The sequence below is a fragment of the Rhinolophus sinicus genome, chromosome 9 (genome assembly GCF_057876585.1).
Source record: "Rhinolophus sinicus isolate RSI-liver-muscle chromosome 9, RSI-T2T, whole genome shotgun sequence".
Classification (NCBI taxonomy): domain Eukaryota; kingdom Metazoa; phylum Chordata; class Mammalia; order Chiroptera; family Rhinolophidae; genus Rhinolophus; species Rhinolophus sinicus.
Window position 1 is genome coordinate 16582598 of NC_142509.1, and position 18602 is coordinate 16601199.

Genomic DNA, 18602 nt, shown 5'->3' on the forward strand with positions numbered 1-18602 from the left:
TCCTACCTCTTGCCTGGGCGCCCCGAGTACACAGAGAGGAGCACTCAACCTCATCCTCCACTGGCTTTTCCAAGGTCTTTGGGTACTGATGGCACGCCACTCCTGGGCCGCAGGCTTGACCTTGGCATCCCGCCCTCATTGTCCTCTCTGGGTACAGCCTCAGCGGGGATAGAGCAGCACAAACTCACGAGAAACCCACAGGCCCCGCCTGCCAGCATCACAGGTGGAGGGTCCTTGGAGACAGCGCTGCCCGGCCCTCTCGCTCTGGGCTGGAGGGATTTAGAACCAGACCCTAACCAGGTTTTGAGAATGGGCTCTGAGCGGCGAGAGACTTTCCGGGGAAGCGCTGCAGGCCCTCTACGCCCAAACCCTCCCTGATGCCGGCAGCCCCCAGTGCCCAGCTGACTCCAGAGCAGCACCCCGGGCTGTGGTGGCTCAGCACCTCCGTCTCTACGGGAGCCAGGTGGGCGCCGCGACCCCTCCCACTAGCGAATTCAGTCCTCAACCGCAGCGAGCTCCCCGTCCGCCCGCGCACCTCCCGCTCCAGCCGCCCAGCGCCTGCGCACGCAGCCCCGTCTGCTCTCGTGGCACTTGGCGCTGCACGGAGCTGAGCGCGCTCCCGTCACCCCTCGCGCCGCGCTGCCGCGCTGGCAGAACCCGGGAGCGCTTGCGCGGCTGTGGCCCCGCCGCGTACGGCGCAGGCGCGGCCCGGCTGGGAGGCCGGTGTGGGGCGGGCCGAGAGCCGGCGCGGGGACGTACGTGGCGGCCGCGTGCTCGCAGGGGGTGTGGCTGCGCGACGCTGTCGGGCTCTGAGCGCCGCGCTGCTCAGAGCCGGAGTCGCTGTCTGCGTCCCAAGGGTCAGTGGGGCGGCGAGAACCCTGGCAACCGGCGGTGGGACCACGCCCTCCGTCCCTTCCCAACTCCCAGTCCGCGGAGAGGCGCTCGGAGACTTTTGACTGGGTCCCCGCTGTCTTGGCCATTCGGCCTCGGTGTATCAGTCCGCGCCGGGGGCTGGGAGTGCGCCTGTGGTCACTTTTGGGGAGCTCCCGCCGTTTCCGGAGCTCGCGCCCGCACCCAGCCTCACTGCGGCCGATCTTGTTCTCCACTTTCTAGGTGGCATTTGGACTCTCGCTTTTGGAGGGAGACGCGTCCGCAAGGTCTTTGGCCGTAGACCCGTGGACCCTCTTCGGGGGCTCCTCTCATAGCCGCAGGTGGGTCGGCTTCTTACTGCAGTGGGGCTTTTGAGCTCATATCCCCGCGGTTTCCTGCATGGCGGCTGCGGGAGAGATGGTGCAGTGGTTTGCCCTGGAAGTGGAGGCACTTGCTATGAGCCTTTGGGCAAGTTATTCTACTCTGGGCCCCCTAGGTCTCCTCGGAGCAGAGAACGCTCCAGCGTTCCAGGTCCTGCCTTTGGCTTTGCGGAGACAAGTGCTCGTGCGCCATAGTACCTGTTCCTTGATAGAGCTCTGTCCAGTCCAAGAGAGGGGCCCCGGTACTGCCAGGCAGGGATGGGGAGAGAAAGGAGAGAGACCAACTGACCGATAGGCGTGGGAGAGCCAAGGTGCTCTCACGAGTCAGGCCCAAGCAGGGCTGGCTGGCGCAAAGGAGCCTTCTCCCTGAGGCTGCAAGGGGCACAGGCATGCTGACGAGTGGGCAGGGTTCTGAGTGGGTGTGGGAGATGGGGACTGGGAGAAAGGGAGGTCAGAGATCGGGGTAGTGCATTGGCTCTTGGGTATGGCATGTGGTCTTTGCAGGCACCTAACCTCAGATTGGTGGTAGGAACTGGGATGTGGTTATTGCTTTTCGGAGCTTGGTGAGGGACTGGACTGGACTTGGAGTGAATACCATATTCTTGTGTTAGGATGGGAAGGGTTTTCAGATAGAAGACCCTCCCCCCAGCCCGGGGATGTATCTGAGAGGTTCCAGAATGCTTGTGTGGTGGAGGTAGTTGCCTGTGGCCCTGGCAGCTTTGAGTGGTGCACGCCACCCTGGGAGGTGCTGGGCAGAAAGACCAGCAGAGCTATGCCTCCCTGGAGGAACTTACTCTGATGGGGGTAGATAAACACATAAGTGTGTACAGGCCATGGTGCCCCTAGGTGTGAGTAGACGGAGCATTGAGGTATGAGTGCAGGGGTTGTTTGGAAAATTGCAAAAGGAGGGCTGAAGCAGAGAGTTCTGTGGATGCCATGAGTGGACCTCCCTTTGAAGAGAGACTGGGGAGGTGGCTACTGTCAGGCTGGGCAGTCAGAGCCCTGGGAGAGGGGTCCTTGCACTAGAAAAGAACTACCCGCCGATGGTTGCAGTCTTCTTTTCCACTTCGGGGCTCTTTGTGCTGCTCAGGATTGGTGATCGTTGTTCTCCAGGCCATTTGCAGGAGTGACTTTGGGGAGATGAGAGAAGATGCAGCAAGTGGGATTAAACTTAGGGGAACAGATACCAGGCTGTTGGCAGGGAGGTGGTGTTCGGGGTGGGAGCGGCATTGCCTGCAGGCAGTACTCTGGTGAGGTGAGTCTGGAAAGCATCGGGGAAGGCTGGAGGGCACAGAGAATAGTGGGGCTCCAGGCTTCTGTCAGGCACACAGGTAGCATCTGCTATGCTCCTGGTGCTGTGAGGTCAAATAATTTTAGGGCACCGTCTGTGTACTTAACAGTTACAGTGTTTGGGGCAGCTCGGAGACTCTTTTGGACTGTGAAGGGTAGTTTATAAATGGCATGGAGAAGTTGGTGGTTAAGTGTTTTTGGTTTCTAGAACCAGGTTCAGCCGCCTCTGCCACTTACTGGTTGGTGTGTGGCCGCAGACAAGTGACTTCATTCACTACTCTACCTTGAGAATCATAAGAGTACCAGTCTCATGGGGGGCGGGGGCGGGCAGTGTTTGGCGGGGATAGAGCACTCATTAACAGGTTGTCGTCACTCTCCTACTGAAATTCCCTGATAGCCAGGCTGTCCAAGGAAGCCCAGGAGGTTCTGATCTGGCCCCCTTTCTTTCTCCTGGGACTAACAGCGTCTGCCATCACACCTTGCCCTTGAAACATCACATGTGGTATTTGCCCGCCTTCTCGGACCTCCCAGACCCTCCTTCCACTCAGTGCTCCTAATGGGTTACCTAGGGTTTGCCTGCCTGTTGCCTCCTGCAACCCGATGGTGATGGTTGGGCCTAGTTTCCGCTCTTCCCCACCTTGTTTTTGGACAGATTGCCTCGGAGGGTGACCTGCGTCTGACAGTCCCATCAGCTCTTCTCAGCTCTCCTGAGGCGGCAGCTGGCAGCTCCCCTGACCCTCAGGACTTGCCTGGAACACCTGGGTTTGCCACACCTTTCTCTAGCCCATCTCTGTCCTATCGTGTCCTGAGTGTCACTTTTGACCACCCTCCCCCCTGTGTCATCTCTTCCTCCCTTTTCCCTTCCATCTCTTAATTGGTGTAGTTGGTGTGGCAGCCCCTCTCTGCAGCATGCCTCGTGGCCAGCGCCGACGGCAGGGTCCTCGCAATCCCATCCGGGCAGCAGCCAATTACGCCAATGCACACCCTTGGCAGCAGATGGACTGGGCCTCTCCTGGGGCTGCATATGCCCCTCTAGTGGATCCCTGGATTGAGCGACCCTGCTGTGGGGACCCTGTATGTGTGCGCATGACCATGGAGCAGAAGAGCACGGCAAGTGGTGCTCCCAGTGGTGAGCCCACAGAAAGGGGTCCCCGCACTGTGCACATGCCTGGCCCACGGCCCCTCAGGGTGGACTTCCACTGGGTGCCAGGCTCAGACCCAGGCACCTTTGATGGCTCCCCATGGCTGCTGGACCGCTTTTTGGCCCAGCTGGGCGATTACATGTCTTTCCGCTTCGAGTACTACCAGGACAACCTCAGCCGCATCTGTGAGATCCTCGGGCGACTGACAGGCCGAGCGCGGGCGTGGGCAGCCCCCTACCTCGATGGGGAGCTACCCCTGCCCGATGATTATGAGCTCTTTTGCCAAGATCTTGAGGAGGTTATTCAAGACCCAAACAATTTTGCTGAGTACCATGCTGCAGTGCCCTGCCCCCTGCCCCCAGCCTCGAGCCAGCCACCAGTGGCCCCACAGCTGCCTGTGGTGAGGCAGTACTTAGCTAGGTTCTCAGAGGCCTTGGCACTCAACATGGGTGCTCCCCCCAGGCCTATCCCAGCCTCTCTGGACACCCCTGCTGTTTCTGTTTCCAACACTACATCCAGAAATGCTCTGCCTGAGCACCAGCTAGTCAAGGAGAGCAGCCCTGAGTCCATGGAGCCCCCTGCCTTGTCCAGTTCTGCATGCAACGCTGCTCCTGGTCCAATGGGGCCAGCCTCCTCCCAACCAGAGGAGGTGGCCCCCAAACCTGTCCCTGAACTTGCAGAATCTGCCAGTTCCCCTGCCCAGAAACCAGATCCAGCTCACCCAGAGGGTCCAGAACCCCAAAAGACAGAGGAGGAGGTTTCTGAAACAGAGGGAGACCAGGAGGCATCCTTAAGTAGCACACAGAGTGCAGTGGACCTGCCACATACACCACGAGAGCCACCATTTTCTCCTGTTCTTCACCCTGCAACCCTGGATTCTGAACAGGGCACAGGCAGGTGCAGCAATGCTCCTTGTGATGAAGTGGTCTGCACAGCCAAGGAGCCCCATGGCCCCCCATCAGGACAGAGTGGCATTGCCAGATGACTCTTGACATAGCGCTGCCAGGTGTTCTGTCAACCTACCCTGTTGCTGGGGAGCAGGTGTACTTGCTTGGGCTCTACCCTGTCTGAGTACAAACCCCGTTCATCCACCCCTCCCCCCACCACAGTGGACTATAGGCCTCTGCCCTGTGCCCTTCATCCTCCCACTCCCGCTGGGCTCTGCAGCGTCCCCACTGCTGCACAGGGAGTACCATCTCACCTGGGCTTCTGCCTACTAGTTGGAAGAGTTCTGTAGACCAGTCCCCATCAGATATTTGCATTGTTGTCATAAACCCCACACACATGCACACACAAAACCCCCTTTCAATGCTGTCTGCCATGCCAGCCCTGTTTGTATCTGGCCCCTGGATGGTCTTTGCTTTTGTCCCCACCCCCATCTCTGCTCCCTATGACCTCTGTCTTCTGGTCTGGAATTTAAGGAAGCTGCATGGTAGAACTGGCCACTTTCATTGTTGAGTATGAGTGGAATGGTATCTTGGCAGAGAGAGGTGCTTCCCTGTGGGTTTATTAGCCGCCCTGTCCAGCTGGGAAGGCTCTGGTGCAGGTAGGTGGGGTGCAAGCCCACTTGCAGTCTCAATTGCATTTCCCCTTCTGTATGTTAACGTTCTAGTCACACCTGATTTCCTTCAGAAAGTGGCATGGATTTTTACATCTCATGCCTTTGCCCACGCTGCCCTCCCACTTTCTGCTATTCAGCCTCCTGCCCACTCTTACACATTCTTATTCAGCGCTGAAACCCTAACATTGTACATGACTGGTATCTGGCTAGACTGTCAGCCTCTAGGGCAGGGGCCTCTGTCTCAGCCTTGTGTCCCTGGTACACAATCGGTGCTCATTAAAGGTGTTGGATCTGTGGCTGAGCTTGTGGTATGGCTGCTGACAAGCAGAATGCTTGACAAGCACTGCCTGTTCCGTCAGGAGCAGGCTATGTATGTCCCAGCTGCGAGCACCCCAGGTCCGAGTTGCAGGTGTGGTTTCCAGTGGGGGCTTTGAGGATCCAAGGACCTGGTTGAAGGAGTTGGGTTGAACCGGTAGGAGTGGGAGGCTTGGCAGGTGGAGTATGTCCTTGAAAACTGACTTCCGAGAGAGAGCTGAGAGCGAGAGGTGAAGTGAGGAGCCAGGAGGAGCCGGCAGCAGACCTGGTCTGTGAGGCCTCGGGGGCCAGAGGATTGGAATGAAGAAAGACCTGTTCTGCGTGCACAAGGATAGGTTTTCTAATGACAGCTGAGCTGGAGCTCCCTCAAGCCAAAGTTAACACAGGATTGGTGCAGTGCACCTACTCGGGTGCTTAGGCAAGAATTTCAAGCCCCTTTCAGTTTTAAAATCGTGGAAACAAAAGAGCACCTTCCTGGAAAGTAGGAAGAAAAAATAAGGGGAAAAGTGAACTGCAACTAAAACTAGTTAGTTGAGGGAAATGAAAAGGCAAACATCTGGTAAAAATTTTTAAGGAAAGTAGACACTGTTGGGATTATTTTATTTAATAACTCACTAAAAAGGCTCTGGGTTCAGGTGGTTTTATGCATGAATTATTTTTAAGCCCAGATACCTTTGTAAGTATAACAGTTGTAAATCTTGGAAATAGGTGGGAAACTGATACAACCCTAAAAGCAAAACAAGCTGACAGAAGAAATCAGTGTGCAGCCTTGATTCTGATCAGATGTGGAAAATCTCGACGTCCTAGCGCAGCCCAGTGCTTCTATGGGGTCACACTAGTGCTGCCCAGGTCCAGGGCGTCCTTGTGCAGGCACAAGTCTCCCCACCACATCCCTAAGTCAGTTGTGGCCTGGCCTGCCTGTGGGTCTAGTCTCATTGGCAATACCAGAAGGGCCCTCATTTGATCTGGCAAGACGGCTCTGGTAGTAGAATCTAGAGCCACGTTCAGGGACAGACAGTCTAGTTGACACCCCCACTATGTTGCTGGCCTCTGCACAGGCTGCCTTTCGTGTCTCCATTTAGTGGACCTGGTATGAATTCCTTCAGCTCAAGAGCGCCATTTTCCCTTCCAAACCCCTGTCCTGTGTTTGTGTGTGGGGGAGGGCGGGGGGAGTCTTTCCTCCCTTGGGCCCCAGGCAGCTCCAGAGGGCTTGGGTTATAGTCTGACATACCATGTTTCCCCGGAAATAAGACCTAGCTGTACCATCAGCTCTAATGCGTCTTTTGGAGCAAAAATTAATATAAGACCCAGTCTTATATTAAAATAAGACCTGGTCTTAAGTTAATTATATAAGACCTGGTCTTAAGTTAATTATATAAGACCTGGTCTTAAGTTAATTATATAAGACCCGGTCTTAATTATATAAGACCGGGTCTTATTTTAATATAAGACTGGGTCTTATATTAATTTTTGCTCCAAAAGACACATTAGAGCTGATGGTACGGCTAGGTCTTATTTCCGGGGAAACACGATACTTCTCCTGAGAGCCAGGTCAATCAAGGTAGGCCTGAGGGCATTTGGGAAGAGGCCAGATGACCTGCTTTTTAATTTGGAGAATGGGTCCTGTTGTGGTTGGGCCCTTGCCACAAAGGAAAGGAAAGGAGGGCAGGGCCTAGTGGTAATGGCAATGGTAATGGCAAGGTTGCCTGTTCCTGGGTGCCCATGAGGGTGGAATCAGGAGAGGATGGGAGTGCTCTGGCCTGGCCTTGGACACAGTGCATACGGTGTTGCAAAATGACAGCTTCGTCTCCAGCCAGTGTTGTGCCCTGCCTTTGGGCAGATGCCATGACCTAGCTGCTTCCGCACTGCAGGGGAGCAGGAACACAAGAAGGCCAGGAGAGGAGGCTCGAGTCATTCTCCACTCCTAGCTCCCCACACACAGGCGGGTGACCTGGAGGAGGGTGCTCCTGGGAGCAGCACAGTCTGGCAGGGTTTGCTGGATGGACTCAGGGAAGGGCTGAAGTGCTGGGACCTGCCGTCCAGATCATCATGTCTGGCCCTCACTTCCCTTGGAAATACCCCCAGATTTTATTTCCTAAAGATAGGACACAGTGGGCACTCCGGGAGGGTTTTTTAAGTACCTATCTCCAAGGAAAATTCTAACACCGGAAATATTGAGGAAAAGGTCCTATGAGATATTGAACATTTTGTAAAGCTGCAACAATGAAGGTGCTTGGAAATAGGTGTGGATGGATAAACAGGAGAATAGAGAAATTTGGGATAAAGCCAAATAAATAAGGAATTAGTTCATGCTAGAAGTGTTGTTTCAAATTAATGAGGGTAAAATGGATTATTCAGTAAAAGTTGGAACAACTGGTTAGCCATCTGGAAAATAGTAAAAACAGATACCTACCTCACTCTTTATACCACCCTGTACTCCAGATGGATTAAAAATTTCAACATTTAAAAATAAAGAACTACAGGGTGAATTCTTTTCCTGCCTGTAAGTCCCAGAATTGCCGAAGGTGTAGAGAAACAAGACTTTTTCATGCTGTTGGTGGGAGTATCAAATACTACAGTTCAGCCACATGACATTTGGAGGCATGCTGACGCTGACCACTTGCCTGCGTGCAGACAGTCGTTGCTCGTCCTGCAGTGGGGGCTTCAGAGCATGGACTTGGTCACGCATTCTCCACTTACAAGCGGAGGGTCCTCGGTGTCCTCTGACCTCTCTGAGCTGTTAGAATAGTTCCTGCTTAGAGGGCAGTGGAAGGGTTGGATGGCAGCAGTGCAGCTCTGAGCCTTGTGACTGCCGCGAGCCTAGCTGCATTAACAGCAACACCGGAAAGAGCCCAAAGTCCCAGCAGTAAGGAGTGAGCTGAATAGAGCTGTTACCTCGTTATACGAGTCAGGAGGTGCCAGATTGTGCTGCAGTAACAAAACTCCAGCATCTCAAGCACCCGTCTGTCGCACCCACTGCCCTTTGTAGCCCGTTAGGGACCCCTGCCAACAGGAGCCCCACTCGACATGTTTCTCCACAACCACAGGCAGGGGAATAACCACTGAACCATAAGTGATACGTGTCATTCCCCTTCTGTTACAGTGGCCAGAGAAGCCACCGAGCTACACGTGAGTTCCGACGGATGAGAGCATGTAATCCTTATTTGGGGTGGGGGAGGCGCTCAGCCTTCAGAAGAGCAAGCGTCCACTCAGCACAACTCAACAGTGCAGCCATCAAGGCAGTGGGAGCGCCCTGCATCCATACCCTGGAGAGATGTCTGTGCCTTTACTAGGGCTGCCTGGCTTAAACACAGAAATGTATTTTCTCACAGTTCTGGAGGCTAGAAGTCTGCTACCAAGGTCTCTACAGGGGTGGTTTCTCCTGAGGCCTCTCCTGGCTTGTGATGGCCGTCTTCTCCCTGTGTCCTCACATGGTTGTCCCTCTGTGCCTGTCTGTATGCTGATCTCCTCTTATGAGGACACCAGTCCTATTGGATTAGGACCCACCCATATGACCTCATTTAACCTTAATTACCTCTTTAAAAGCTCTTTCTCCAAATATATTGACATTCTGAGGTGCTGGGGATTAGCTTCAACGTCTGAATTTTTTTGAGGGGGACACAATTTAGGCCATAATACTGCCCAAGGTGTATTTCTTTGTTTTTTATTTTTGCAGTTTGGGGCAGTGCTGTCGTGAGCACCTTCTTAGTGTCATTGAGTGCCCATGTGCAGAGCCTTTCCAGGCCCTCGGAGCAGCAAGGGCCCAGTTGTTCTGTATGTAGAACTCTTTCTTACTCAAGACATCTTTCCCTACTTGAGGGTTTACAGACATTACCCTATATTCCCAAGTCTTAATGTTTTGCCTTTTACATTGATTGTGGAATCTAATAGCGAAGTATGCAGAGGGGTCCGCTGTTGGCTTCAAAGAGCCTGTGAAGAACAGGGTCCCTCTACCCACGTGCACTGGACGTGTAATAAGAGTGGGAAATGAATGTGTGAAGCTGCTGAGTTTGGGGGCTTGTGTTTTCCACAGTATGACCTCTTCTATCCTGACTGATAGAGGATCCCATTTCACCTTTTGCCACACGGCAGGTGACTTGTCAGCCTCAGGCGCCAGATGCCATGCCGGCTGCACCTGTCCATGGTGCTGTCTCATACATGCCTGGCTCTGGGCTGCTCTATGCCCCACTAATTACTTAGTTCTATGGTGAGCCTTTATTAGCTGGTAGAGAAACAGCCCCCTAACGCTTGTTCTTCAAATTGTCTTGGCTAGTTTTTAAAACACGTTTTATCACAAACACAGCAGTGGAGAGGATGGTACAGTGGAATGAAGTATGACTGTCTCCTGGCTCCAGCAGTGGTCAGGCCTCGCCCTGGGGCATTTTCTCAGTGGACTGCTGGGCCGAGCATGCTCTCCAGGATGGCGGGAGCCCTGAGCTCACTTTATTCTTCTTTGGGCTGTGCTGTTCTCATCTGAGTTGTCTGGGCACTGTTAGCACCGGGCTGCTGGCTGCTGTGGACCAGACCTGCTGGAAGAAGTGGGCCCCAGAGGCCAACACTGGTGCTTCCTGTAAAACAACGAGCTTTTCCGTGTGTTCACCAGGGACAAAAAGGCTGGCAGCCCGTTCTGGCCAGGTTCCCACCCCTGCCAGTAAGTGCCTGGGGCAGGCTGGCTGAAAACACCCCTCAGTTGGGCTTCCTTCCTGCCATCTCACAGGGCTCCTTGGACCTGCTCCTGGGGGTGACGGATGTCCTCAGCTGCTGCTTGAGATGCCTGTTCATGGAGAGGCCCTGCCCTCCCATCCTGCCTGCCACAGTAACCCAGCAGCCCCTCACCCTAGCATTTCCTCTCTGCCTGACTAGGGAGGCCTGTTTCCCAGTCCCCAGGAGAAGTGTGTGACTTGAGGGAAGGCCCTGCTGGGTTTGGGCAGACTTCATACCTTGTACCTCCAGCCTTGATGCTGTCAGATGTCACCATGCCTTTGTCTCCCCAAGGCTCACGCTTGCTGCCCCAGCCCTGCCTGGCCCTGCCAGTGCTTTGGCTGTGGTGAGGGAGGCAGGGGAAAAGAACAGGCCATGGGCGGCTGGTGGAAGGGCTCTGCTCACCTCTTCCCGGGCGCCAGCAGAGGAGCCTGGTCCTGGGAGATGCATCTATAACTTGGCCTCCATTACTCTATCCCCCAAACCCAGAGGAGCCCATCTGGAAGGGGTGCTTATAGATCTGATGGGGTGAGCGTCCAGGCACTGTGGTTCAAAGCCTGGCTCACTGCAGGCCAGGAGCCTCCCTGCGGCTTCCCAGGAATCTGGCAGCCAGCTCAGAGGGTCCTGGGCACTGCCCCAGGGAGGTGAGGTCAGTGCCCGCTCCTGCCTGAGGCAGTGAATCTTAACTGGAGGGGGTGGCTGAACTTCGTAGCAGCAGAAGAGCTCTAAGTTACGGAGCAAGTGAAGCAAGTGACTCGCTTCTCTTGGATGGAAGGAGAGGCTTCAGGCCAAGGACAGGTGGATGGTTGTCCTTCCCTCAGGGCCTTGAGGGGTCCAGCACTCAGCTCCACCACAGAAACCGTGTCTACAGCCGCCCCCTAAGTTCTGCTTTGGAGACTTGCCAGCTCACAGGGAGATGCCCTGCCGGCAGGAGTGCCCAGGCTGTACACGAGGCTCAGAGGGGGCTCCTGACAGCGGGGCATGGGTGTTTTCCCTGTGCGCTCACGAAACGGCCAGCACAGGGCCTTGCTTCGTCAGCTCCATCAGCTGAGGCCGAGGCCACTGCCTGCTGCTCCTGGAAGGTGGCTGTGCCAGAAGCAGGCAGGCCTGGGACCAGCCTCTGATCCTGTAGGGGAAGGACTTATCACCACCCCCCCCACACACACACACACAGTTCTATCAGTCACCCCGGGAGCTGGGAATAGCAATGGTTGGGGTGTGTACTTGCTGCGGTGGGGGTGGCTGGAGTGGGGACAGTGCCTGGCTCCTGCCTCCCTGCTGGGTTCCCAGGCCTGAAGTGTGCAGGGCTGTGTTGCTTGTGGCATCGGCCTCCCTCCCTCCCTCTCTCCCTCCCTCTCATGCTGGGCTGGCCAAGCTGTATCCCCGGAACCCTCCCCAGGATCTGCATCTTTGAAGCCATGGATACTGACAGAGGATTCAATGAATCCAAGGTCGCCAGCCGGGCGTTGACAGATGCCCGGCCACGATACTATTTCTGATTTAATAACCGAATGGGAGGCTGGCCCTTGGTAATAATTAGGGCTAATTACTGAGGAGGTGTTGACAGACGGGCTGAGAGGAAACAAACTACCTTTATCCCGGGGCTTAGAGTCAGATTACCGGCCCGTGCTATCTGCCCCTCAGAAAGTAGATGCTTCAATCACTCACCGAGGCTTCAAAGGGGCAAGGGCCCTGACAATGCTCGGGGTTTGGAAAGGAGCTATGAAGTGCGCCTTTGACTCCGGCTCGCCAACGCAGCCCCATTCCAGAAATGGTTTCTTTGTGAGGTTTGAGTTACTCTGGGCAAACCCGCCTCCGAGCTCAGGCCAGGCTGGGGCTGTTGCTGGCCAGCCCACCGGCCCAGGTCCTTCCCAGGCTGGGCCCAAGCAGGGAGGTGCAGTATGTTTCTTTGGCCTGGGAGCGTGTCCAGTTCTTTGTGGCCTGGAGCTGCAGGTAGCAGGATCGGATCTTACTGTCCCAGCAAACTGTTCCTTCCCTTCCTTTCCCTCATCTGGCCACAGCTTTTCCGAAGCTGTCATAGACAGGTCTGGCCTCTCTGCAAGGCGCCTGATTTCTGGTAGGACCGTTCCTTGGGGGCCCAGGTGTCACTCACAGGGCTGCCCCCACCTCCATCTTGGTCAGTAAACCAACATCATGGACAGGACACTGACCCCAGGGGTCTTAGTGACTGAGAGGCGATGACCTAGAGAATGGTCGTCCTAAGGCACAGGCTGGTTGCTGATGCGTTATAGATGCACCTGCTGACTCCACTGGATCTCCCTGCATCTCAAAGACAGTGGGGGCTGTGGTCAGACCTCCATTTCCTGATGTGAAGCTGCAGCCCTGGGACGTTTCCCAGTGACCTGGCCTGGACTGCAGGCCGCTGCATGTGCGGTCTGGCTTCAAGGGGCCGTCTGGGACAATGAGGTCGCCTGCTAAGGCCTTCACTGCTGAATGCAGGGGCCTTCCTGGGATGCTGTGCCTTGCCGTGGTCTGTCATGATTGGGAAGGTGGGAGAGCAATGAGGCCTGGCCAGGACCAGCCTGTACAGAGCATCTTTCAGGTTCCGGCTGTGGCCTGGAAGGTGCAGGGGGGTGGGCCTCTGTTCCTGTCGACCTGGGACCTGCCAATGCAGAATCTTCCCACTAGAATGGTTGTGCTACTTCAAAGAGAGAATGAGTAAGTCAGGCTGGTGGAGAACATTATTGTTAGATAAGCATTTTGCTTTGCCCTGGCATGCTGCTCTACTTCTGGAAGTAAGGACGATGATGGTGATGATGGGAAAAGTCACCCATAAATTTGCATAACTGAATACTGACTACTTTGTATTGTGGGAACTACTGATGAATTTAAATCTGTTTATATTAGGGCAAAAATAGGGTGGTGAATTATTTTAAATGGGAGAAGCACTTAAAAATTGGCATTAAATCTGTTTAAATAAATCACCTTGAGTAGAATTAGAATTTGGCCCTAAGGCCAAAAGAATCTAAGCAGGAAACTGGGTTTTCATAATAACATTAGTGGTAAGTTAAATACCGTTACTTGTAGTGAGAGAAAAAATAGCACAAAAATATTGTACAATATATTTCATTTGTACAATAGCCCCCCAGAAAATGGCCAAGAGAGCAGCGGCCCAGTGTGTTACCTGGTACACAGAAGCATGCCTGAGGTCTGTTCCTTTATAATATCTTACATTAGCAGGTTCAGTTGTCACTGTAATGAAACAACATAGATACATTGTTATTGACTCAAGTCCATACTTTAGTTTCTTGAGTTTTTACCTAATGTCCCTTTTCTTATCTAGAATCCCATTCAGGACACCACATTGCATTTAGTCGTCACATCTTCTTCGTCTCCTCTGGACTGTCACAGCTTCTTAGACTTACCTTGTTTTTATCGCCTGGACAATTTTGAGGAGTACTACTCAAGTCTTTTGTAGAATGTTCCTGAACTAGGATTTGTCACATGTTTTTCTCATGATTAGGTTGGGGTTGTGGGTTTCTGGGAGCCAGACCTCAAAGATAAGTGACATCTCATGTCGTATCACTGGTATACGCTGTCAACATGACATCACTGTGGCTTTTGACCTTGGTCCCCTGGCTGAGGTAGTGGTTGTCAGGCTTCTCCACTGTAAAGTTGCTCTTCTCCCCACCCCCCACCCCATCCCCTTCCGGATTGCCCTCTTAGGAAGGAAGAGACTACATGCAGCCCACACATCGGGGGTGAGGGTTCTGCCTCCTTGAGGATGGAGCATCTACATAACAATATTTGGAATTCTGTGTGAGAGATTTGTCTACTCTCCCCCACTTACTTATTTCTTCAATCATTTCTTTGTTATCAGTATGAACTCATGAATATCTATTATTAATATGATTATGATTCTTGTGAAATGTACTTACAATGAGTCTTAACATCCCCACACCAGTACCTCCACGATCCAAATACAGAAACTGCTCCATTACCTCAGAACCTTATTCCTGCTGCCCCTGGGTAGTCAGCCCTGACCCCTGACCCCTGACAACCAGCCATCAGTGCTCTCTGCCTAGTTTTGCCTTTCCCAGAAGGCCGTGTAACTAGGCTCACGCAGTATGTAGCCTTTTTCTCACCATAATTCTCTGGCAATTCATCACATTGTTGCATTTATCAATAGTTTGTCCCTTTTTATTGCTCAAGGGTGTTCCATTCACCCATGGATGTCATTTGGGTTATTTCCCATTTGGGGCGATATGAACACAGTAGAACTGCTGTAAGCATCCATGTACAGGCTTTTGTTTGCTCATAAGTTTTCACTTTTCTAGAATAAATATCTAGGGGTAGGGTTGTTGGGCAATATGATACATGTATATTTCATTTTATAAGAAACTGCCCAACTATTTTCCAGAATGTTTGTACCATTTTGCATTCCCCCTAACAATGTATAAGAATTCCAGTTGCTCCACATTCTGGCAAGCACTTGGTTTTGCTAGTTTTTTTTCGTCTTTATTTTAGCCATTCTAATAGTCCGCGGTCTTCAATTCCATTTCATCTATGTTGTCGAGTTTACGTGCATTGAGTTGTTTATAGTATTTCTTTACCATCCTTTTAGTGTTTGTGGTCTCTGTAGTGATAACTTCTTTCATTATTATAATTTATTGTCTCGTTGTTTGGTTGTCAATCTAGCGAGATTTATCAAATTTATTGATCTTTTTAAAGAACCCATCTCTAGTTTTGTTGATTATTATATTACTAGTCTCTATTTCACTTATTTCTACTCTAACCTTATTTCCTTCCTTTGGTTTGCTTTGGGCTTGTTTTACTCCTCTTCTTCTAGTTTCTTAATGTGGAAGCTAGGTTGTTGATTTGAGACCTTTCTTCTTTTCTAATGTAGTCATTCAATGCTATACAATTTCCTCTATGCCCCACTTTAGCTACATGCTACAAGTTTTGATATTTTGTTTTTCATTTTTATTCAGTTGAACATATTTTCTAATTTCTCTTAGGACTTCCTCTTTGACCCATTTAAAATAACCCATTGGTTATTTAAAAGTATTGGGTTTATTTTCCAAATATTTTGAGATTTTTCAGTTATCTTTCTGATTTCCAGGTTAATTCCATAAGTTAGAGAACATACTTCGTATGCTTTTGGTTCCTCTTCATTTTTTAAAGGTTTGTTTTATGACCAGGATATGATCTGTCTTGCTGGGTGTTCCATGTGCATTTGAGAAGAATGTTTTTCTGTTGTGTGAAGTGTTTTCATAATGTTACCTAGGTCAAGTAGGTGGATAGTATTAGGGCTCCTGTGGGATTTTCTGGCCACTTGCTCAATCAGTTACTAAGGAGTTTACGTCTCTGGTTATGATTACGTGTTTGTTTATTTCTGCTTTCAGTTCCATCAGTTTTTCCTTCATGCATTTTGAAGTTCTGTTGTTAGAATAATATATACTTAGGACTTTTATGTCTTCTTGATGAATTGATGCCTTTTATCTTTATGTATCCTTTTTATCCCTGATAATACTCTTTGTTCTAAGGTCTACTTTTTCTGATGTTAATATATCCACTCCAGCTTTCTTTTATTGTTTGTATGTCTCTTTCATCTTTTTACTTTTTATCTGTTTTTAAATTAAAATGGGGGTTTCTTCTAGATGACTTATACTTGTTGTTTTTTTCAATAGCTTATAATTGTTGGGTCTTATAATTAACCTGTTGAGAGCATTTATATTTATTGTAATCATTGATGTGGTTCTATTTTCGTCTACCATTTTGTTGTTTTCGCTTTCTCTTCTGGTTTTCTGTTCTTTTATCCCCCCCCCTTTTTTTTTTTTTTTTGCCTTTTTTTGGATTATTTGGATATTTTCAAATACTCTGTTTAAATTTTTCTATTGGCTTTTTGACTGTATCTTTTTGTATTATATATTATGTTTTTAATGTTTGCTCTAGGGATTACAGTACATAACCTTTCACAGTCTTCTTAGAGTTAATGTTTTTTTCATTGCAAGTAAAATATGGAAGCCTTGCAACCATATGGGTCCCCTTACCCTCCGCCTTCATGTGATAGCTGTTATATTGAAAAACCCACCAGACAGTGTTCTAATTTTAACAATATACATGTTCACTTAAGAGGTGAAAACTTTTATATTTGCCTGAATATTTACCATTTCCCTTCCTCTACCACCTTGAAGTTCCACATTTCTTTCTGATTATCATTTCTTTTGAGCTGTAGAACCTCCTTTAGTATTTCTTTTACAGCACATCTGCTGGCAAGAAATTATCTTAGTTTTCCCTCATCTGAAAATATCTTTATTTTGCCTATATTCCCAAAGGATCATTTGCTGGCTATCCAGTTCTTTTCTTTCAGTGCTTTAAAGATGTTCCGCTGTCTTCTGGCTTTCATGGTTTCTGATGAGAAATCTACACTCATTCAAATTACTATTTCCTTATGTATATTTTTAAATTATTTTAAAATTCTTTTTCAACAATTTAATTATGTGTTTGAGTGTGGTTTTACCCTACTTACGATTCATTTGAGGTCTTGAACGTATAAATTTTTGTCTTCGCCTAAATTTGTGAAATTTCAGGCATTATTCAAGTAATTAAGTTCTGAAATGTCCTTTATAAAAAATTTTTTTATTTCTCTGCTGAGAACTTTTCTTCCATTCATTTCAAGTGTATTTACCTTTGCTTCATGGAGCATAATCATAAAAGCTGCTTTAAAATCCTTATCTGATATTTCCTACATCTGAATCATCTCGAGGTTGGCATCTGTAAGTTGTTTTTTCCCTTGAGAATTGGTCTCATTTCCTGGTTCTTGGTATGTTAAATAATTTTGTATTGTATCCTAGACATGTCCTGGATTGAGTATTATGTTGGGTCCTCTGGAGAATATTGAGTTTTTTGTTAGCAGGCAGCTAGCCCAGTTAGCTTTGCATCACAAGTTCTGTCTTGCCTTCTGTGGGCTATGGCTATCTCATTTCAATTTTCAAAGCTTTTGAGATGCTACTTTGGGTCTGCCCCACACATCACCCACTCCAGGGTCAGTCTGAGACATAGGCGGTGGTTTAAATATTAGTCCAGTTCTTAAAGTAGGTGGTGCTTTGGGCCTGTCCCAGGCATATGCAGCTCAGGAATGAGCCTGGGATTTTTGTGCGTTCATTCACAGAATTAAGGGACCTTTTTCTTTATCTCTCTCCTCTCTGCAGTTCTCCCCCCACCCTCCCACACACACCCATGCTGCAGGGTCCCCTTCCCTTGGTTACTCTGGCCAGAAAGACGGGTGTTTCCCTCAGAGTCACTTATACCACACAGCTCCCTGTCTAGGGTTTATCCCCGGGGCAGCACTGAAGGAGAAGAGAAAAACAAACCATCAGGGATTTCCTCTCACATCCTTTAGACTTTTTCTCTTTACAGAAATTAGGGGTTTCTATCTAACTTTTAGCCACCACTGCCTTGCAGCTTTGCAACCTGCACCTACTCTCAAGGCAATGTTGCAAGGCATAAAAATAAAAACAGGAAACTTGTCCCGGTACAGGTTACTTCTCCAAGTTTTTGCTCGCCTCCAAAATCTGTCTGCTATTGTTCACTTTTCAGAGTTTTCAAGTAATTGTTTTTTTATATCTTGTCCATTAGTCACAATCAGCCAGACATTAGTCACAGTTAGCCAGAGAGAGAGGCGATAGTGAGCTTATTTCATCCTGGCCAGAACTAGAAGCCTCCCAGAGCCAGAAGCCTCTCAATGTAGTTTTAATTTCCATTTCTCCATGAGTGAGGTTAAGCATTTTTTCATATGTTTAAGAGCCATTTTCATATATACATATATTTTTTTAATTGGGGAATATTGGGGAACATTGTGTTTTTCCAGGGCCCATCAGCTCCAAGTTGTTGTCCTTCAATTTAGTTGTGGAGGGTGCAGCTCAGCTCCAAGTCCAGTTTGCCGTTTCCAGTCTTTAGTTTCAGGGGACGCAGCCCACCATCCCATGCAGGAATTGAACCAGCAACCTTGTTGAGAGTTCACGCTCCAACCAACTGAGCCATCCGGCCGCCCACTGGCAGCTCAAGGGCAGCTCGTTGTCGTCAATTTAGTTGTGGAGGGTGTAGCTCACTGGCCCATGTGGCAATCGAACCAGCAACCCTGTTGTTAAGAGCTCGCGCTCTAACCAACTGAGCCATCCAGCTGCCCCCATGTATTTTTTGTGTGAATTGTCTTTTTATGTCTTTTGCCCATTTTTCCAATTGGCCTTTAGTCTTTCCTTGGTTTTGAAAAGTTCTGTGTATTTTACAGATATTAGACATTTATCTCTTTTAATATGCAAAAGTTTAAAAATTTATTTTTTAGTGTTTATTTTCTTAGTTGGTATTGTATATGGAATT

The 18602-nt window shown here is 50.0% G+C and overlaps 2 protein-coding genes across 2 annotated transcripts in view; both read left to right on the forward strand.

The window, feature by feature from the left end:
• The first annotated feature begins 817 nt into the window (after nt 1–817).
• Nucleotides 818–18602, forward strand: part of GNB1L (G protein subunit beta 1 like) — a 55895-nt gene continuing 38110 nt past the window's right edge. Inside the window, exons 1-2 of the mRNA XM_019755914.3 lie at nt 818–857; nt 1114–1211. The gene's annotated coding sequence lies outside the window, so the exon portion shown is untranslated. The remainder of the gene's footprint in view (nt 858–1113; nt 1212–18602) is intronic.
• Nucleotides 3450–5539, forward strand: RTL10 (retrotransposon Gag like 10). The gene has a single exon (XM_019755913.3). The coding sequence runs from the start codon at nt 3450–3452 to the stop codon at nt 4665–4667; it is 1218 nt and encodes a 405-aa protein (XP_019611472.3). The 3' UTR covers nt 4668–5539.